The sequence below is a fragment of the Pantherophis guttatus genome, chromosome 5 (genome assembly GCF_059756535.1).
Source record: "Pantherophis guttatus breed Tessera chromosome 5, ASM5975653v1, whole genome shotgun sequence".
Classification (NCBI taxonomy): domain Eukaryota; kingdom Metazoa; phylum Chordata; class Lepidosauria; order Squamata; family Colubridae; genus Pantherophis; species Pantherophis guttatus.
The window spans coordinates 128,083,734-128,106,219 of record NC_142067.1 but is presented as its reverse complement, the minus strand read 5'-3'; the positions used below and the strand labels follow the sequence as shown (position 1 = coordinate 128,106,219).

General features: G+C 42.0%; 1 protein-coding gene across 1 annotated transcript in view; it reads left to right on the top strand.

The window, feature by feature from the left end:
- The window catches only part of OLFM4 (olfactomedin 4), a 56,443-nt gene that overhangs the window by 7,477 nt on the left and 26,480 nt on the right, over window positions 1–22,486 (top strand). The window contains exon 3 of the mRNA XM_060686516.2: window positions 4,358–4,510. Coding sequence (XP_060542499.2) covers window positions 4,358–4,510 — 153 coding nt within the window. The remainder of the gene's footprint in view (window positions 1–4,357; window positions 4,511–22,486) is intronic.

Here is a 22,486-nt window from a genome sequence, read left to right as displayed (position 1 = left end):
TGTCTAAGAGGCAGTCCACACCACTGATTTATAGCCTCATCCAGCCATCACTGTGCTGATATATCACTAACGTGTAGAGCCTTAATAGTGCCACCATGAAGGTGAGGTCCCTTGATAAATCACCAATACTGAAGACAGCTAAGTGAGTGACATGTTGCAAAAACTCTTGCGCTGGTTGCCCCAAATAAGTTCTTTTTCTTTCCTTAAAAAACATAAGAGAGAACCGAAGAAGCTTCGTGGATGATAAGTACTATGTTTTCAAGGAAAAGAACCCCAAGAAAATTAAGTTCTCTTGGAAAAAGCACCTTTGGGACAACCATGACCTAGATGTCTGAGAATCTCCGTAGACTCTAGCCCTGGTTAATTCCAAAATCCATGGGAGACAACAAAGTGAACCCTTGATTGCAATCTCGTGCATCCCAAATACATATATATTTATTTAACAAGGACCATTTTCATTTGCTTATGGAGAGTCTCCATCATCCAGGTCACGACTGTCCCCAAAGTGCTTTTTCCAAAGGCAACTGGATTTTCTTGGAGTTTTTTCCACTTCTCATCCAAGAAGCTTCTTCGTTTCTCTTTTATTTTTTTTAAGGAGAAAAAAAAGAACTGGAGTAGGTAGGCGTAGGATTGAGTAAAAATTTAGGTGACCTGTAGAAATATAGTTCATTGTAGGAGTTTAGAGCTCAAAATATTGTGAATTTTGAAGTGTTTTCCACGTCTCTAGTAGCAACTCTTCTCCGAAACACAGAAAATTACACTTATGTAATTACTTTTCAGGTGATGTACCGCTGAGCCAGATATAAAATTAACTAGAGGTAGAAAATTAACTAGATGTAGAAAATTAACTAGATGTAGAACAAAGAATTTCTTTTCATTATATCTCCAGTGTCTAAGAACATTCAAGTTTTCCTTTTCAAATTAGTGAAATGTGCATTTCCTTTTAATCACATTTTAACAAAATTCTCCAGAAACTGGTTTGGCATGGAAAGACAATCCTCAACCAATTTCTGGAGCCTGAAGATCATTTTCAGTCTCAGGAAACAGGGATGTAAACTAGATTTTCTTTGTCCCAAACTGCTCAACAATAAATATGGCAACTATATAACTATGAATGTCAGAATACTTAGGAATTACTGACCTAATTTATAGTTTATTTTTCTGGAGTGCTTCAGTGGCCTAGAGGTGAAGACACTCACTTCCCATTTGGAAGGTTGAGAGATCAATCCTAGGCAGTGACAGATATTTCTCTATCAGTGCACAAAGAAATGATATCTGCTGTGAACTCCATATAGGAGTCAGGAAGGGCATCTGGCCAGTAAATGCTCAGTTCTCTTCAGTCACCCTGACCCCATCTCGACAAAAGGGATTATAGGATCATTAAAAAAGAAAAAGAAAAAAGAAAACCTAGTTTCTTTTCTTCACAATGAACTTGGTCACCCTTGTAAACCCAAGGAAAAGCAAAGAGATGGTAGAAGAATTTCCTAGCAGAGTTTCGATAAAATCATAGATTACATATTATAACACACTCAAGAAGACACTATAGAAACTAAGCTTCTGCTCAGCGTAGGAATCCAGATGAAAGCATCTCCAATGCTTTATATATACTTATAATGCCTTGGTAAGGCCACACTTGGAATACTGCATTCAATTTTTTTATTTATTTTTTTAAAATTTGATTTATATGCCGCTCTTCTCTGGAGACTCAGGGCGGCTTACAATGCATTAAGCAATAGCCTTCATACTTTTGTATATTTATACAAAGTCAGTTTATTGCCCCCACAAACTGGGTCCTCATTTAACCTACCTTAGAAAAGATGGAAGGCTGAGTCAACCTTGAGCCTGGTGAGATTCGAACTTACAGTAATTGCAGACAGCTGGTGTTAATCACAATGCTTTTAGTCTGCTGAGCTACCAGGCCCATTTTGGTCGCCATGATGAAAAAAAGATGTTGAGACTCTAGAAAGAGTGCAGAGGAGAGCAATAAAGATGATTAGGGTACTCAAGGCTAAACATATAAAGAACGGCTGCAGGAATTGGCTATGTCTAGTTTTATGAAAAGAAGGACTAGGGCTGACATGATAGCAGTCTTCCAATATTTGAGGGGTTGCCATAAAGAAGAAGGGGTCGAGCTATTCTCCAAAGCACCAGAGGGTAGGACAAGAAGCAATGGGTGGAAACTAATCAAGGAGAAAAGCAACCTGGAACTAAGGAGAAATTTCCTGACAGTGAGAACAATTAATCAGTGGAACAACTTGCCTCCAGAAGTTGTAAATGCTCCAGCACTGGAAGTTTTTAAGAATAGCTAAGAATAGAATAGAGTAGAGTAGAGTAGAGTAGAGTAGAGTAGAGTAGAGTAGAGTAGAGTAGAGTAGAGTAGAATAGGAATAGGAATAGGAATAGGAATAGGAATAGGAAATCAGAATAGAATAGAATAGAATAGAATAGAATAGAATAGAATAGAATAGAATAGAATAGAATAGAATAGAATAGGATGGGATGGGATGGGATGGGATGGGATGGGATGGGATGGGATGGGATGGGATGGGATGGGATGGGATGGGATGGACCTAGGCTTCCCCAAAAAGCACAAAGCAGATTCCTGGTCCCGACAAAACCACTTTTATTAAACAAACAGTGAATTCCTCTCATTCACCTTCAGCAAAGGCCTCGCAAACAGTCTTTCAAAGATGAATTTATGACTTCAGACCTTATCTATCTTGGACAGCTGCCATGTAAATATTTTCCAAAGGCAGTGCTGTGCAAGGAAAGACTTGGCATAGCATCTCTGAGATTCACGGACATTTCTTCACACTCCTGAACCGACTGACCAAACGAATTGTTTCCTTCAAAAGCCCACTCCCCTTTTGCTCCTCTTTTAATTCCTATGGGAATTAAATCATTCATCATCCCCCTGTGGCCTTACTCCCAAGTCGACCCTTGTTCTTTAGCTGTTCCCTTCGTCTGGCAACTCTGCGCATGCGCACACTCGGAACAGGCTCCAGCTGTTCTTCTGCCTCACTGATGTCTGACTCTGAAGGCAGCTGATAGCTGGAATACGGCCCTGGCCCTCTCTCTGCATCCAAGAGCCCTCATCAGAGCCCTCCCCAGACTCCAGGACTGGCCCATGTTCCTCCCCAACCTCCTCACTGTCCAAATCTGCTACCAGATCTGCTGGCTGCTGGTGGGCCACAACAATGGAATGGAATGGAATGGAATGGAATGGAATGGAATGGGGTGGGATGGGATGGGATGGGATGGAATAGAGTAGAGTAGAGTAGAGTAGAGTAGAGTAGAGTAGAGTAGAGTAGAATAGAATAGAATAGAATAGAATAGAATAGAATAGAATAGAATAGAATAGAATAGAATAGAATTCCAGCTCAATCAGGAGAACCTATACCTATAGATTGGACAACCATTTGTCTGAAGTGGTGTAGGGTTTCCTGCCTAAGCAGGGAGGTTGGACTAGAAGACCTCCAAGGTCCCTTCCAACTCTGTTATTCTGTTCAACGTTAGTGGCTTTAGGCACAACCCAGCTAACGAGAAATTACACGCGTGGCCAGACCAAGGAAACACGTGGCTATTTAAGAGACATCGCGAAGCGATTTCCATGCAAACTTTCAAGGGCCGTTTTTCTCGGCAGGCTGGAAAAACTGCTGAGCTGAGCAGAAGCAATAGATTGCAGGGATGGAAGGAAATCAACTCTATAGGAAGAATGATCAGGATCTGAGGCCCCTAAGTGGCAGCTGAGTTCAGCTAGATGGTCTCTCTCTTTCCGTCAATTGTAATGGATTCAAGCCCCCCCCCCCCGCTCCATTCTTCTCTGCCTGCTCAGTATTGACTGGCTAATTGAGAGCATGGTGCACTAAATCAACATTAGATATATGATACCAAGTTGCTTTCAATTAAAACTCAAGATTCTCCACTGGAGGAAAAATTCTTTTTTTAAAATGAAATGAAATGAAATGAAATAAAATATAAAATAAAATAAAATAGTAAACTAACTCGTGTAGATTCCATTATAATCTTTCGGTTCAGGAAATAGATCGTTTTAAAAGCATTATTCATCGGAAAAGGGCTGTTTTGCTTCGTGATTTTTATTGAGTTATTCTGCAAAGCATTAATCTTTGAGCCGCTTCAGATCAGAGACAGTTTGCGATGTAACAATGGCTCTAATTATTCTAGCCAAGTTGTGTCTTGTTTTTTTTAAAAAATTTTATGAATAGCGTTTTATTTATGTCTCAATAAGTTTCTAGGATTCGTGGTTGGTTTCTCCAGGGTGAAGATCAACAAACTGAAACGCCCCTGACTAGGTAGATTACTGAAACTTCCCTCTTTTAAATCTTTTTTTCCCCAGCCATTTACCAATGTGACCGGCGTCGTGGATGACCGTGGAATGTGCCAGTGCTTGGTTTACCTGCCTGATACAACATTTCCTGTACAGAAAGTGGAATACCTTGAAATTCTGGCTAAGGAGCTCTCCGCAAAATTTGACAGTGAACTTTCAAAAGTAAGTGGCTTTAGCCTTGATCATTAGGAGACCGAGCCAAAAGATAGCAGATCTGATAGCAAGTCCTTGATGTTTAGGTAGAACTTATCAGGTGCTTCAAGGTCTGGTTTCACAGGTAGCTTCCTTGTTGTTGTTATTGTTGTTGTTGTTGGAGGAATTCTTACCAAGGGAAGCTGAGAAGGAATGTGGTCTCTTAATTCCTTGTGCTATTGGGGGGGTGACAGGGCTAATTTTCATGGTCTCAACATGAGTGTATAGAGATCTTTGTGTGTGAGTCATGACAACGTCAAGGAAAGCCAAGTTTGGAAGCTACCCAGATGTCATCTTGTGAGGGAGATGGGCAGCATAAAAGTTTAATAGAGATAGATAGATAGATAGATAGATAGATAGATAGATAGATAGATAGATAGATAGATAGAGATAGAGATAAATAGCTGGATAGCTGGATAGAGAGCTAGGGATAGAGATGATGGATAGATAAATATGGATGGATGGATGGATGGATGGATGGATGGATGGATGGATAGATAGATAGATAGATAGATAGATAGATAGATAGATAGACGGACAAACAGACAGATAGACATAAACAGATATAGATAAATGGATAGATGAATAGATAGAAAGATAGATAAATAGATGGATGGATGGATGGATGGATGGATGGATGGATGGATGGATGCATGGATGGATGCATGGACGGACAGACAGACAGACAGAGAGATGATAACAGAGAGATGGATAGATGGATAGATGGCTAGGTAGATAGTTGGATGGGTGGATGAGTGATTGGGTAGATGGATGGATGGATGGATGGATGGATGGATGGATGATGGATGGATAGATAGATAGATAGATAGATAGATAGATAGATAGATAGCATCAAAAAAGCCAAGGACTGCTGCTTTAGAATGTGGTACTTCTTTTTCTTGAAAAGCCCTTGACATTGCAACAGTGACCATTAGCTGTGTATCTTCCTCTGTCCACCTCTGAGGTTCTCCCGTAGGAAAGACAAGAGCAAAATGAAGCCAGGTCATGTCACATTATTCTCCTCTACTGTAGCAGCTGGAGGAACTGCAAAAGGGTTGAGAAGACTTTGGAAAAGAGCAACCCACCCTGAAGTCCTGACCTCAATCTAGCTGTATTATCTGTGTTATTTATGTGAGAGGAAGGATGTCAGAGAGAAGCACTTAAGTCTTTTCAATTATCCATCACTCGTCTCTCTCTAAAGATACTGCAATTATCTTAAGTTGAACTTACCCAGTTCTTGGTTTTTCCCCTGAAGGCTAAACGTTTCCCAAGGCTACAAGACAAGTCAGGGAACTTGCCATACAGATGTTGCAGGACGTCAACTTTGAGTAGTCTCAGCCAGCTTGGTCAATGATGGAGAATGTTGGTGGTTGTGACCCAACAACATCTGGAGAGATCCTTGAAAAGTCACGTTAACCATCGCTTTTTAGAACAATACAATGCCATTAGTCCTTTCTATGAAAGAATGAAAACACACTTTGACTCCTTCCATTGACATCCAATCTTCGGGTTGTTTTTCAAAATCTCATAAAATTAATTAATTCATTAATATCTAGAGTTGCCCATCTCCATTGATGACTCTGGGGTGGCTTACAAGCTTCTCTGGAAGGTCTAATCCTAAATGTGTAGTTAAGAGTTAGTTCCCCCTGAATTTATCTGTGTTTGTTTCTGAGGACTCAATTATGGAATTGCTCCATTAGAGGCTAAAAACCTGAAGATCAGTCAGTTGAAACCAATAAACCAACAATCCCAAGAAATGCCAATACTAAGATTTTTGTACCTACCAGGGGTGGAATCCATCAGGTTCTGACAGGGGTGAAATCCAGCAGGTTCTGACAGGTTCTGGAGAACCAGTAGCGGACTTTTTGAGCAGTTCGGAGAACCGGTAGTGGAAATTTTGAGTAGTTCGGAGAACCAGCAAATACCACCTCTGGATGGCCCAGAGTGGGGAGGGAATGGGGATTTTGCAGTATCCTTCCCCTGCCACGCCCACCAAGCAATATGGGTTAGAGACTGTGGATTTAAAATCCAAAGGTAAGTTTTGCTTATGCACGTAATTCTCAACTTACGACCACAACTGAGCCCCAAATTTATGTTGCTAAGTGAGCCATTGGTTGTGCCCCATTTTTATGACTTTTCTGGCCACATTTGTTAAGTGAATCGCTGCAGGTGTTAAGTTAGTAACACGGTTGTTAAGTGAATCAGGCTTCCCTCTTGACTTTGCTTGGCTGAAGGTCGCAAAAGGGGATCACGTGACTGCAACCGTCATAAATATGAATTGACAAGCATCCGAATGTAAATCATGGGACCCTGGAGATGCTGCAATGGTCGTAAGCATGAAAAATGGTCATCAATCACTTGGGGTCTTGACTTACAACCACAGTTGAGCCCAAAATTTCTCTGGTTAAGCGAGACATTTGTTCAGTGAGTCTTTTACGGCCGTTTTACGACCTTTCTTTCCACTGTTGTTAAGTGAATCACTCAGTTGATCAGTTAGTAATCTGGTTGTTGAGTGAATCTGGTTTCCCCGTTGACTTGGTTTGTTCAAAGTTTGCAAAAAGGAGACACAGCAACGGTCATAAGTATGAAGTGGTTGCCGAGCCTCTGAATTTCGATCGCACGATTGTGGGAAATGCTACAAAGGTTGTAAGTGTGAAAAACGGTCATAAGTCACTTTTTTCAGTGCCATTGTAACTTTGAACGGACACTTTACGAACTATTGTACTACCTGTATTAACCTCAGGGGATCTCCTGTTATTTGATGTGCAGGCAGCTTCCGGGAAAAACCAAATGAAAAGCAGTCACAATCCTTGATCTTCTCTCTCCAAAGAAAAGAGCAATCTTCTTCTTCTTCTTCTTCTTCTTCTTCTTCTTCTTCTTCTTCTTCTTCTTCTTCTTCTTCTTCTTCTTCTTCTTCTTCTTCTTCTTCTTCTTCTTCTTCTTCTTCTTCTTCTTCTTCTTCTTCTTCTTCTTCTTCTCCTCCTTCTCCTTCTCCTTCTCCTTCTTCTCTGCTTCTTCCTCTTCCTCCTCCTCTTCTTCCTTCTCCTCCTCCTCCTTCCTCCTCCTTTTCTTCTTCCTCTTCTTCCTCTTCTTCTTCCTCCTCCTCCTCCTCCACCTCCTCCCCCTCTTCTTCTTCCTCTTCTTCTTCCTCTTCCTCTTCTTCTTCTTCTTCCTCTTCTTCTTCTTCTTCCTCTTCTTCTTCTTCTTCCTCTTCCTCTTCCATATCCGTCATCAGACGTTGCCAATCATGTTGGCGATCCTATTTTTATCAACAGCTGCATGAAAAAGCGCTGCTGAGTTTTGTCCAAACCAATCCCTTCGATTCTTAAGCCGTGGTGTTCTTCTTCTGCCTGGATCTCATTTGCCTTCAATCCTTCCTTGGAGTATTAAGTGAAGGATGCCATAGTTTTGGATTTATCATGCTTCTGGCGGACCGGGAGATTCTTAGCATCCCTGCCCCATTTAAGGGGCGCCCATACTCAGGGCCATTGTTAGGTTTTGCCGCCATTAACACGATTTTCCTGGGAAATATATAGTGTAGCAGTCTTCTGTTTGCTTTCTACACCACTGTGCACCTGCTGTTCAACTGGCTGCCACCATACCGTGTGCTGTTCTTCTGAAGCCGTTCTGACCAATGTGGTTTCCGCCTTCAGTTGACACTGATGAGCCAGCTGCCACTCACCAAGCCTGTTGGACCATGGAAGGTCTTTGATTGCCTCCAACCCTTGGTAGGAGCCTTGGTAGTACAGTGGTTTAAAGCACCCTGTTATTAAGACCAGCTGCCTGCAATTACTGCAGGTTCGAATCTCGCCAGGCTCAAGGTTGACTCAGCCTTCCATTCTTTCTAAGTAGGTAAATTGAGGACCCAGTTATGGGGGCAATAAGATGACTTTGTATAAATATACAAAAGGATGAAGGCTATTGCTTAGCGCACTGTAAGCCGCCCTGAGTCTCCGGAGAAGGGCGGCATATAAATCAAATAAAAATAAATAAATAAATAAATAAAAATTAAAAAAAACCCCCACCTATACAGCATAAAAGGCCATAGTGGGTAAGGCCCAGTGGTGGGTTGCTCCCGGTTCGCACCGGTTCGCCAGAACCGGTAGTAAAAATTTGTAGTAGTTCGGAGAACCGGTAATAACATTGGCTGGCCACGCCCCTGAACTGGTCCCTGGCCCGGGCGCTGCTCACCTCATCAGAGGCTTTTAATTTTTTTTTACTTTTAAGCATTTTTTCTACAACCTCTTCGGCCGAAGAAATGCTTTTAAAAGTTAAAAAAAAAAGCCCCTGATGATCGCGCGGCTCAGCTGGGATCGTCAGAGGCTTCTAAAAGCATTTTGTAGGAAAAAAATGCCTTTAAAAGCCTCTGACGATCCCAGCTGAGTTGTCTGATTGTCAGAGGCTTCTAAAAGCATTTTTTTTTTCTGCAACCTCTTCGGCCGAACAGGTTGTAGGGAAAAAAATGCCTTTAAAAGCCTCTGACGATCCCAGCTGAGTTGCCTGATCATCAGAGGCTTCTAAAAGCATTTTTTTTTCTGCAACCTATTAAGGTTGTAGAGAAAAATGCTTTTAAAAGGAAAAAAAAAAGTTGGCCACACCCACCAGTCACATTACCCCCACCAAGCCACACCCACAAAATAAGCCACGCCCACAGAACTGGTAGTAAAAAAAATTAGAACCCACCCCTGGTAAGCCCCCCTCTCCCAATCCGCCACCCAGGGGGTTCCAGGCTCCCCCTAAGAGAATATTCCTCTGCCTTTGTTAACAAAAAAAAAAATATTTTAAGGCCGGGTGGGAAAACGGACTCTCCACCATTCTCTCTGAAGCTGGGTGACGATGAGACGGGTTTCCTCATGCCTTTTTAATTAAAACTAAGCTCCTTAGTTAGATGTTGTGTTGTTGTTGGCTCCGTGGAGATGGCCGTTGTTTTCTTTGCAAAAATTCAAGGAAGAAAATAATAAATAATCCCCCAGCTCTTCAATCTCCAGAAAACCTGGGGAGCGGAGATGGGGAAGGGGCCCCCCTTGCCCCCTTCCCAGAATATTTGAAATCGTCTGCTTGATGAAAAATATATGCAGGGTTTCAATTAGGTGTCCGGGAGAAGTGGTTTGCCTGCTCCAGCAACCTGGCATCGGTGGCAATGAATGAAGTGTCCTTGAATTAATCAGAAGGAAAAGACAGAGCACTCAATTATAAATTCCCGGCCATAAATATTCATAATTTTCTCAGCTCGGTATAATCAGAGAGACGTTTATCCGTTTCGAAAGAAACATACACACACACACACATACGTGCATAGAAGAAGGAAGGGGCCGAAGGAGTTGGAGACTCCTGTGGACCCCTAATTGAAAGGCTGCATATTTTTTCATCAAAATATGGAAATGAAACTGAGTTTTGTTTTGATCGTTACGTCGGAAGCAACGGGATCAGTAGTAGTATTCAGCGGTGATCGGGGGAGGGGAGTCACCCATCTTCCCTGGTGTTATGCCAACCTATTTAGCCACATTTTCGAGACCAGTGCATGCACACGTGTAAGCAAAACGCACATGGGTGGGTTCTAAATTTTTTTACTACCGGTTCTGTGGGTGGGCTTTATTTTGTAGGGCGTGGCTTGATGGTCATGTGACAATTATTTAGTATTTAGCAGAGGTACTGGTCTACCAGGCTTTTAACTGCTTGCAGAGCTGTACTGATCTACCTATTTATTTTTGCAGGCACTGGTCTACTCATGTATTTTTTGCAGGCACTGGTCTACTCATGTATTTTTTGCTGGCACTGGTCTACTCATGTATTTTTGCAGGCACTGATCTACTCATGTATTTTTGCAGGCACTGGTCTACCCATTTATTTTTGCAGGCACTGATCTACTCATGTATTTTTGCAGGCACTGGTCTACCTATTTATTTTTGCAGGCACTGATCTACTCATGTGTTTTTGCAGGCACTGGTCTACTCATGTATTTTTGCAGGCACTGGTCTACTCATGTATTTTTGCAGGCACTGGTCTACTCATGTATTTTTGCAGGCACTGGTCTACTCATGTGTTTTTGCAGGCACTGGTCTACCCATGTATTTTTTGCAGGCACTGGTCTACTCATGTATTTTTTGCAGGCACTGGTCTACTCATGTATTTTTTGCAGGCACTGATCTACTCATGTATTTTTGCAGGCACTGGTCTACTCATGTATTTTTGCAGGCACTGATCTACCCATGTATTTTTGCAGGCACCGGTCTACTCATTTGTTTGCTTTTAACACTGATCAGCTGTAGGGCGGCCCTTTGAAGCCCCACGGCAAGAGTTTAAACAGTTTTTTTCCCTCTAGCCATCAGCTGGGACTCAGGAGGCAGCAATAGATTGGGGGGTGGGGCCAAATAAAAGGTAAGAATAACATGGGGGGTGGGGTGGGGGGGGCACGGGGGGAGAACCGGTTCGGTGACATCATATTATCACTGCTACCGGCTCGGGAGAACTGGGCCGAACTGGGAGGAACCCACCACTGAAAGCGCATGCACAGAAGACTGAAAGAAACGCATGTGGCGAACTGATGGTAAACATATGTGAAACCCACCTCTAGATGGGATGCACGTGTGACACAGGGCGACACCCTGATTTTGGGGGGTAACTATGCCTCTGCCATAGACTCTCTCACACACAGTTGTCAGTCATGCTTCCTTGCTTGTATTATGCGGTAGGAAATGGCTTTGCTTGCCTAGAACAGCATTCAGACACGAGCGCATTGAAGTCGGAGGTGCATTGTATTATTTAGGAAGGAAGTGAATGGAGCCGACATGGGAAGCAGCTTAGCAAGGTGATTTATGAGCTTATCTGGGGATCTTCAAATCAAAACTCTAGCCCATAGTACTTCCTTTTTAGTCAATGGCTGCCCTGGCCATTCGTTTTTCCCAAGAGTTCCCTCAAGAATAAAGAGAACATTCTATTTTGCAATATATCTCTGATAGATCTTCCCGTATAAATCAAGAGCGGAGTGAGTATGGGCCTGGCATCAGACTCAGAGATATTGTTCTAAAACGATAAGTTTATTTCAGGAATAGGAACGGGGTGACTGAAGACCGTATGTCCTCTCCTTCTGCTATCCCCAGAGGTCAGAAAAGGGATGGAAGGGACCTTGGAGGTCTTCTAGTCCAGCCCCCTGCTCAAGAGGACATCCTATCCTCTCCTTCTGCTACCCCCAGAGGTCAGAAAAGGGATGGAAGGGACCTTGGAGGTCTTCTAGTCCAGCCCCCTGCTCAAGAGGACATCCTATCCTCTCCTTCTGCTATCCCCAGAGGTCAGAAAAGGGATGGAAGGGGCCTTGGATGTCTTCTAGTCCAGCCTCCTGCTCATGTAGGAGACTCTAGACCATTTCAGACAAACGGTTGTCCTGTCTCTTCTTAAAAAACCTCCAGTGATGAAGTGCCCGCAATTTCTTGTGGCAAGCAGTTCCACTGGTTAACTGTCCTCACGGTTAGGAAGTTTCTCCTTCATTCCAGATTGCTTCTCTCCTTCATTAGTTTCCATCCATTGTTTCCTATTTTGCCTTCTGGTGCTTTGGAGAATAAATTGACCCCTTCCTCTTTGTGGTAGCCTCCAGTATTTACTGGAATGCTACTATCAGGTGGTCATATCTAGAGGCAGAAAACAACCAAATTTTCCCAACCAAATTTGATGTCAACAATGTTCTAATTATTTATACAAAGCCACAAAAACAAGCCACAAAAAACACGGTGGTATCATCCAAGCTTCTATAAATCACATACAGGTAGTTCTCGATTTAGGACCATTCGTTTAGTGACTGAAGTTTCAACGGCACTGGAAAAAGGGACTTGCGGCCATTTTTCACACTTGTGACCGTTGCTGCATCCCCACGCATCATGTGATCAAAATCCAGACGCTTGGCAGCTGGTTTGTATTTATGACAGCCGTCGTGTCCCCGGGGTCAGCGTTTGCAACCTACCCACAAGCGAAATCAACGGGAAAGACGGATTCACTTTAATAACCGTGTCACTAACTTCGCAACTGCAATGATTATCTTAAGAACGGTGGCAACTGGCATGCACTTATGATGGTTGCAGTGTCCTCAGATCAGGGGTTCTCCTTTTGCAAACTTCTGACAAGCCAAGTCAATGGGGGAAGCCAGATTCACGTAACAGCTACGTTGCCAGCTTAACAACTGCAGCCATTAACTTAACAGTGGCAGGAAAGGTCGTAAAACAGGGCAAACCCATACTTAGTAACTGTCTCCCTTCGAAACGGAAATTTTGGATTCAATTGTGGTCGTGAGCCAAGCGCTACCTGTATAACGCTATAAATGATACAACTGCATAACGTCGTTATTCTGCATAAATTTAGTTAGGGAAAGCATTTTCTCAGTAGACGGGAATTTTCTGAAGTTGCGCCGGCGAAAAAAAGCTTATTTTCCCCCTCCCCTTTCAGCCAGCTTTTGCTTAACGGACTGGGCCATTGCTTAACTGAATAGAATGGCATGGCATGGCATGGCATGGCATGGCATGGCATGGCATGGCATGGCATGGCATGGAATAAGGAATAGAATGGAATGGAATGGAATGGAATAAGGAATAGAATAGAATAGAATAGAATAGAATAGAATAGAATAGAATAGAATAGAATAGAATAGAATAGAATAGAATAGAATAAGGGATAGGATAGGATAGGATAGGATAGGATAGGATAGGATAGGATAGGATAGGATAGGATAGGATAGGATAGGATAGCGCAGGGCAGGGCAGGGCAGGGCAGAACAGGGTAGAATGGAATGGAATGGAATAAGGAATAAGGAATAGAATGGAATGGAATGGAATGGAATAAGGAATAGAATAGAGTGGAATGGAATGGAATAAGGAATAAGGAATAAGGAATAAGGAATAGAATAGAATAGAATAGAATAGAATAGAATAGAATAGAATAGAATAGGATAGGATAGGATAGGATAGGATAGGATAGGATAGGGCAGGGCAGGGCAGGGCAGGGCAGGGTAGAATGGAATGGAATGGAATAAGGAATAAGGAATAGAATGGAATGGAATGGAATAAGGAATAGAATAGAATAGAATAGAATGGAATGGAATGGAATGGAATGGAATAAGGAATAGAATAGAGTGGAATGGAATGGAATGGAATGGAATAAGGAATAAGGAATAAGGAATAGAATAGAATAGAATAGAATAGAATAGAATAGAATAGAATAGAATAGAATAGAATAGAATGGAATGGAATGGAATGGAATGGAATGGAATGGAATGGAATGGAATAAGGAATAGAATGGAATGGAATGGAATGGAATAAGGAATAGAATAGAATAGAATAGAATAGAATAGAATGGAATGGAATGGAATGGAATGGAATAAGGAATAGAATGGAATAAGGAATAGAATGGAATGGAATGGAATGGAATAAGGAATAGAATAGAGTGGAATGGAATGGAATGGAATGGAATAAGGAATAAGGAATAAGGAATAGAATAGAATAGAATAGAATAGAATAGAATAGAATAGAATGGAATGGAATGGAATGGAATGGAATGGAATGGAATGGAATGGAATGGAATAAGGAATAGAATGGAATGGAATGGAATGGAATAAGGAATAGAATAGAATAGAATAGAATAGAATAGAATAGAATGGAATGGAATGGAATGGAATGGAATAAGGAATAGAATGGAATGGAATGGAATGGAATGGAATAAGGAATAAGGAATAGAATGGAATGGAATGGAATAAGGAATAGAATGGAATGGAGTGGAATGAGGAATGAGGAATGAGGAATAGAATAGAATAGAATAGAATAGAATAGAATAGAATAGAATAGAATAGAATAGAATAGAATAGAATAATTCTTTATTGGCCAAGTGTGATTGGACACACAAGGAATTTGTCTTTGGTGCATAAGCTGTCAGTGTACATAAAAATACATTCATCAAGAATCATAAGATACAACATTTAGAGATAGTCATAGGATACTAAATAAGCAATCAAATCATACTAGGAAACAAATAAAACAATATAAATTGTAAGGATACCAGCAGCAAGGTTACAGTCATAAGTGGGAGGAGATAGGCAATAGGAAGGATGAGAAGAATAAAAGTAATATAGTCTTAGTGAATAGTTTGACAATGTTGAGTTGTTGAGTTGTTTAGCAGAGTGATGGCGTTCGGGAAAAAACTCTCCTTGTGTCTAGTTGTTCTGGTGTGAAGTGCTCTATAGCAGGGGTCACCAACCTTTCGGACCTCGGGGACCACCAAATTCATAATTTTAAATCCCGAGGACCACTAATATGAATTTTTTAAAAAGATAGATAGTATTTAGTGCAATGTAAAAAATGCAAATAATTTTTCTGTGGACCACCAAAATTTTCTCGTGGACTACCAGTGGTCCACAGACCACCAGTTGGTGACCACTGTTCTATAGCGTCGTTTTGAGGGTAGGAGTTGAAACAGTTTATGTCCAGGATGTGAGGGGTCTGTAGATATTTTCACAGCCCCCTTTTTGACTCGTGCAGTATATACAGGTCCTCTATGGAAGGCAGGTTGGTAGCCATTGTTTTTTCTGCAGTTCTAATGATCCTCTGAAGTCCGTGTCTGTCTTGTTGGGTTGCAGAGCCAAACCAGACAGTTATAGACGTGCAGATGACAGACTCAATCATTCCTCTGCAGAACTGAATGAAAAAAAAAAGCATTGTTGCTTTGTAAATCTATTTGGGCCAGTTGTGTGGCAAACACCCCAGCACGATGCATTATCCAATGTGAGCTGATCAGGAAAATGCTTTCAGTTGCTTCGCTACAGTGGCGTCAAAGAGAATGATTTAGTTTCGACATTTTTTTTAATACCGAGAGGAAAAAAAAAAAACAAGAGAATTTTTCAGGGTTGCTCATTGTATCTCAGGGTTAAGACCGTTTGGAAGTGGTGTTTAATGCACATTTCTTCTGAATGAACACGCCATTCGAGCCGCTCTTTGCCAGAAGCGAGTGATTGATGTCTTTCATAAACTCATCACTCTTCTTGAAAATGGCTCGGAGACACAAAAGAACGGCGAGGACACCTCTTTTATCCCAAGGAGGCTGGCTGTCTTTTCAACCATCACAGCACAACCATCGTCCGCTGTGTTCTTACAACTTGTCCTATATTGCTTTTGTAATCCCTCACCGGAGTTCCTTTTGCCGAGGATTTGCTTAATGCTATTTGTTATCTTGACACGGCCATCCATTAAAATACTTCAGTTTCTGGGGTTTGATTCTGTGCTCGGAATCACTGAGAAAGGGAAGTAAACTGCAAAGTAGGAAAAACAGACGTTAGCTTTTAAAGTGGATGAGATTTGAAGCATGGAGAATCAGGATCCCAGGCTGACTTCCAATGACGATGATCTGTTTCATCCTATATACATGAATCTAGTCAACTAAGGGTCAGCACTAAATTGGCACTATTTATTTATTTATTTACTTACTTACTTATTTATTTGTCAAGTACGTATTAGATAACATATAACATCTCCGGAGATACGGAGGATCCCGGATCTGCGCACCTTCCGCCGCGCTCTAAGGACCTTATTATTTCACCAGGCGGGCCTGGCCTAATTTTCTCCCTCTTTTATAAAAGATTTTTAAATTTTAAATATCTTTTAGTATTTTATATATTCAAATTTTAAAATTGGTTTTAAATTGATTGGGGTTTTAATTTGTCTGGGCCAAAACTATTTAATTTGATTTTAATTCTACTTTTAAATTTTGTATGTATATGTTTTATTGTTTGGCTGTGCACCGCCCTGAGTCCTTCGGGAGTAGGGCGGTATAGAAATCAAATAAATCAAATAATAAAATAAATATAAGCATGAATTGAATGCATAAAATGAATACAATTAAAGGGAACATTAGGACAGAGACGGTAGCCACACTGGTGCGCTTATGCACCCCCCTTACAGACCTCTTAGGAATGGGGTGAAGTCAACAGTAGACAGTCTAAGGTTAAAGTTTTGGGGGTTTTGGGATGAACCGCAGAGTCTGGTAATGCATTCCAGGCATTGACCACTCTGTTGCTGAAGTCAAATTTTCCACAATTGAGTTTGGAGCGGTTCACCTTAAATTTGTATCTATTGTGCACTCGTGTATTGTTGTGGTTGAAGCTGAAGTAGTCATTGACAGGTAAGGACATTGTGGCAGATGGTTTTATGAGCTATGCTTAGGTCATACTGAAGGCGTCGTAGTTCTAAATTTTGTAAGCCCAAAATTTCAAGTCTGGTGGCATAAGGTATTTTGTTGCGAGTGGAGGAGTGGAGGACTCTTCTTGTGAAATACCTCTGGACAATGTCAATTGTATTAATGTCCGATATGCAGTGCAGGTTCCAGACAGATGAGCTGTATTCGATAATAATAGATAAGGGTTAAGGGAATCCAAGAGGAGTTTGACTTGGACTATTTGTGGGAACGTAATGATTCCAGGCTGATTACTCGCTTGACTCTGCCTACAACATCTGTCTGCTCTTCTCCTATACGAGGTTTACTCATGGCACAAAACCAGGCATGGGCTTGTACCCCCATGTGCATGGGAAAACTGAAATAGGAAACGCGATGGTCGTAAAGGTATAGGGTTTGGATTTTCCATTTGTTCAGATTTTTCTGTTTTTTTCTGTGGTAGAAGATTGTAGGGGATCCTGGGTGCTCTCTGAGCTTGGTTGGTTTCTTCCAGATGTTTCATTACCCAACTAGGTAACATTATCAGTGCTAGAAGGGAATTGGGTTTATTGGAAGGAAGAGGAGGAAGACTGTGGGGTCCTTGGTGCTTTTTGAGCTTGGTTGGTTTCTTCCAGATGTTTCATTACTCAACTAGGTAGCATTGTCAGTGCTAGAAGGGAGTTTGGTTTACAGGGAAGAGGAGGAGGAGGAGGAGGTGGAGGAGGAGGAGGAGGAGGAGAAGGAAGAGGAGGAGAAGGAGGAGGAGGAGGAGGAGGAGGAGGAGGAGGAGGCAGAGAAGAAGAAGAACTGTGGAGTCCTTAATGCTCTCTGAGCTTGGTTGATTTCTTCCAGATGTTTCATTACCCAGCTAGGTAACATCATCAGTGCTAGAAGGGAGTTGGATTTGTGGAGAGGAGGAGGAGGAGATGATGATGATGAGGAGGAGGAGGAGGAGGGCGGAAGAGGAGGAGGAGGAACAGGAGAACTGTGGGGTCCTCAGTGCTCTCTGAGCTTGCTTGTTTTCTTGCAGATGTTTCATTACCCAACTAGATAACACCCACAGTATGAGAAGGGGGTGGGATTTGCAGAGAAGGAGAAAGGAGGGCAGAAGAGGAGGAGGAGGAAGAGGAGGAAGAGGAGGAGAACTGTGGGGTCCTTGGTGTTCTTTGAGTTTGCTTGTTTTCATTGCCCAACTAGGTAACATCATCAGTGCCGGTAAGGAGTGGGGGGCTCATTGTCAGTTTATATTCTAGGGTCTTGCCCTGTTGCCGGGGGTGGTCTTAGAGCTTCTTTGATTGTGCTGTTTGCTGTTGGCTTCTTTGGCAGTTTCTTGATTGAGGAATTATTTGCTTTTGGATTGTTGTTCTGCTGTTCTTCTTGGACATGATTGCTGATGAAGAAGTGCTTAAGTCTTTCCGTTCCCTTTTTGGCTAGTCGATTGTCTCAAGATTTTCCTAGCGCTATTGATGTGGGTTTCTTCCCCTTCAATATACAGGTAGTCCTCAACGTACAACCACAATTGAGCCCAAACATTTCTGTGGTTAAGTAAGCCGTTTGTCAAGGGTCTCATTTTACGACCTTTACAATGGCCTCCATTGTAAAGGGAATCACTGCAGTTGATAAGTTAGTAACCCGGTTGTTAAGTGAGTCTGGCTTCCCCGTCGCCAAAGGGGATCACGGGACTTTGGGACAAGCAACAGTCGTAAATATGAGTCCGTTGTCAAGCATGTGAGTTTTGATCACATGATCATGGGGATGCCGGAAAGGTCATAACTCTGAAGAATGGTCATAAGTCACTTTTTTCGGCGCCGTTGTAACTTTGAATGGCCACTAAATGAATTGTTGTGAATCGACGATTATCTGTATCAAGAACCTACCTGTTGTAGCTCCATTATCTGAGCCTGTGTCATCGGCAGGAGAGGACTCCAAGAGTGAAGGAGAGGAGTTGGCAAGGCCTCCCTCTCCAGGACCCTCCTCTCTGGCAATGCCTTTGGTGTCCACCGAAGGGCAAGAGATAGGGCCGAGGCCAAGCACGTCCACGCAGCCACAGATGGACAGTGATGAGGGTAATGAGTCTTGGCTGGATCCACGCCAGTGTCACAGAGATAAGCGCACGCAACAGAAGAAAAGGCGTGCCCGAGATTAGGCTGAGTCACTGGACCACACCCCACAGGATATAAAAGGGAGCGTGGTGGCCAGTCAAACCTTGTGACGAACAAAGATGAAAGCTTCCACGCCATTCTGCATTGCCGGACTTTTTGCTATAGACTTTGCTGGATTATCTCTGGACTTGAGTGACTCCGTAATTATTGAGCTGTTTCTTTTGATGTACCAGGAGTGGGGAGAAGTTATCTCTCCTCTTCGTAAATAATAAACTCTTGGCAGGCAGCCACTAGGTTGTTGCCAAGTTCCGTTATCATAAGGAAAAGGATTTTGCTGGCTGGTTTGGTCTTTAACTCTTGAACGTCTGTTGGTGTGTGTGCATGTGGTTGGGGACAGAACACTACCCAGCCCTGGTTTGTTGCTGTCACCGGAGGGAATTTGACACTAGGAAGTGATCTACATCTTCATTAATTTATACAAAGTGGTTAGTTTGTTTTTCGCTTTGGGCGACGGGTCAGTGAATAAACGGGGTTTTAATCTTAGGATACTAAATCTCAGTTTGGTTTTTATTGACTTCTTCGGTTGCAACTGTGGCTTGGGGTGAGTTCATTGGTGTCCACAGAAGATCAGGGGGTTAAAATGTGAGCTGTGACAGAGCAATGAAAGTACAGCAACAACAACAAATCTACAATTCGACAAAGAAATTAATATATAAGGATTTACTGAATGCACAGGGAAAATTAAAATCTAAAGAGGAACTGAATTCTTGCATTGTGGTGTCAAAATGCACATATATCATAGTCCCAAATGTGCTTTTTTCAAGAGGCAAGTGGACTTTTTTTTTTTATTTGATTTATATGCCGCCCTTCTCCGGAGACTCAGGGCGGCTTACAATGCACTAAGCAATAGCCTTCATCCTTTTGTATATTTATACAAAGTCAACTTATTGCCCCCACAACTGGGTCCTTTCTGGTTTTTCTTTGAAGATGTTTCGCTTCTCAGCCGAGAATTTTTTTAAAAAATTAAATAAATTTTTATTTGTTTAAAAGTACAAACAAAACAGAACTAGCGACAACAAAACATACAGAACAAAACATGTAAACAAAGATTTCAAATATACATTTTGTCAAATATATATTGTCAAATAAACAACAGTAATGTATGTTCTTATTTGTGTTTTGACTCTTCCCTGCTTGATCTTACTCATATATCTATCTTTATGATTCATTGTTAATTTATGTTAGTGATTTATGTTCCTGTTTCTGTAACTCCAATTACTCCCTATTCTTTTTTCCTTTTTCTATTTTTCAACCACTTTTCCCATACTAGATAATAATCATGTTCCTCTTTATCTTGTAATTCTTTTGTAAGTCTGTCCATTTCTGCACATTCCATAATCTTGTTAATTACTCTATCTTCTGTCGGTGTGTCGAGAATTTTTTCAGTGCTTCAGACAGGGGTGGGATTCAGCCAATTCAGACCAGTTCAGACAAACTGGTAGTTGTGACCTGTGGGTGGGGGTGGGCCTGCCCCCGCCCGGCCCCGCCCATCTGCCCCGGCGCTATGCCGTCCTATTTAGCTGCATTTTTTGCACATGTATGCGTGCAAGCATGCGAGCAGAAGGCTGCACGCCAGAGGTAGGTTTCAGCATGTTCTTACCAATTCTGGAGAACCGATAGTGGAAATTATGAGTAGTTTGGAGAACCGATAGTAAAAATTCTGACTGGTCCCGCCCAGTGGTGAAATCTAGAATTTGTTACTACCGGTTCTGTGGGCGTGGCTTGGTGGGGGGTGGTAATGTGACTGGATGGGCGTGGCCAACTTTTTTTTTTTTTACTTTTAAAATAATTTTTTCTACAATCTCTTCAGCTGAAGAGGTTGTAAAAAAATGTTTTTAAAAGCCTCTGACGATCCCAGCTGACTTGCCTGATCAGCAGAGGCTTTTTTTCTTTTAAAAGCCTCTGCTGATCAGGCAACTCAGCTGGGATCGTCAGAGGCTTTTAAAAGAAAAAAAAGCCTCTGCCGATCAGGCAACTCAGCTGGGATTGTCAGAGGCTTTTAAAGGCATTTTTTTTCCTACAACCTCTTCGGCCGAAGAGGTTGTAGAAAAAATGCTTTTAAAAGCCTCTGATGATCCCAGCTGAGCCGCGCGATCATCAGAAGCTTTTTTTTTTTACTTTTAAAAGAATTTTTTGGTTGAAGAGGTTGTAGAAAAAATGCTTTTAAAAATTAAAAAAAAAAAGCCTCTGATGATCGCACGGCTCAGCTGGGCAATGGGGGGTGAGGCAAGGATTTTTGCTACCGGTTCTCCGAATCACCCACCGCCATCGCTACTGGATCAGGCAATCCGGTCCGAACCGGGAGCATTTCACCCCTGGCCCCATCCCCACCTATTCTATGCCTCCTGATCGGGAGAAAATGGAGATTTTGCAGTAACCTTCCCTTGCCACGCCCACCAAGCCACACCCACAGAACTGGTAGTAAAAAAAAAATTTGAAACCTATCACTGGCGCACACATATTTTCAGTGCTGGAGCGAACCGGTTGTTAATTCATGTGCTACCCACCTCTGGCATCAGACATTCTGAAGCTTCTTCAGAACTGAAGAAGCTTCTCGGATGAGAAGCGAAACGACTTCAAAGAAAAACCAGAAAGTCCAGTTGCCTCTTGAAAAAGCATCTTTGAGACAAGCATGACCTGCATGACGGAGAATCTTCATAGTCACATTTATCATACTGAATCATTCTGAGTACTGGTGGATGCCTATCGGTGAATTATAAATGAAGATATGTGGTTGTTTCTACTTTTCTGGCTTATTTCTGGTTTATTGTGGTACACTGCCAAATTTCCTGGCCAATGCTTAGAGATGCAAGACTACAGCAATTGAAAGGAGGAAGGGAAATAGAGCTGAAAGTTGTTTAACAAACCAGGATTATTTTATATGCTTGAAAGTTTCACCTGAGGTTGTTTCTGTTTTATTCAACAACAAACCCTTCTTTAAAAAAATAAATAAACCATACAACTAACTAAGTTGTGAATTCAGAAAGTTCAGCAAGAAAGGGGAACAAGGAATGACAACAAATTTATGATAAGAGTAGATGCAAATTTATTGATTCATTCAATAAAATCCAAAACGCATGTTATCTAAAAATACAAAATAATTGTGAAGTATTATAGCACCGGATAACCTGAATTTACTTCCAGGGATGAGATAAGGATTAAGGACACTTAATTCTACCTTCCATTGCTAGTTTCAGGTCATGCAGAAAACTTGTATAGCTCTGCCTAGTCAGGTTTCGTTTTGTTGCAAGAATTTTGCAACCAGCAATCCTTAAATTTATTTCTAAATTTCTGGAAGCTTTCCAAAACTGGCCAGCAAATTATCTGAAATGTTATAGGGCAGGGGTGTCAAACTCGATCTCATTGAGGGCCAGATCAGGGTTGTGTTTGACCTCAGGGGGGCTGGGGTGGAGGGCGTGGCTAGGGGGCGTGGCCACCTCAACATCATTTGTGTCAGGGGCGCCTGTGATCGCCTGAGCACTCTGCCGGCGAAAATGGCCTCCCGAGCTCTGTTTTGGGCTGCGACGGCCTCCTGCAACCCCCTGCCAGTAAAAACGGAACTTGGGAGGTCTTGCATGTAGTCCTCCTGAGCTCTGTTTTCATT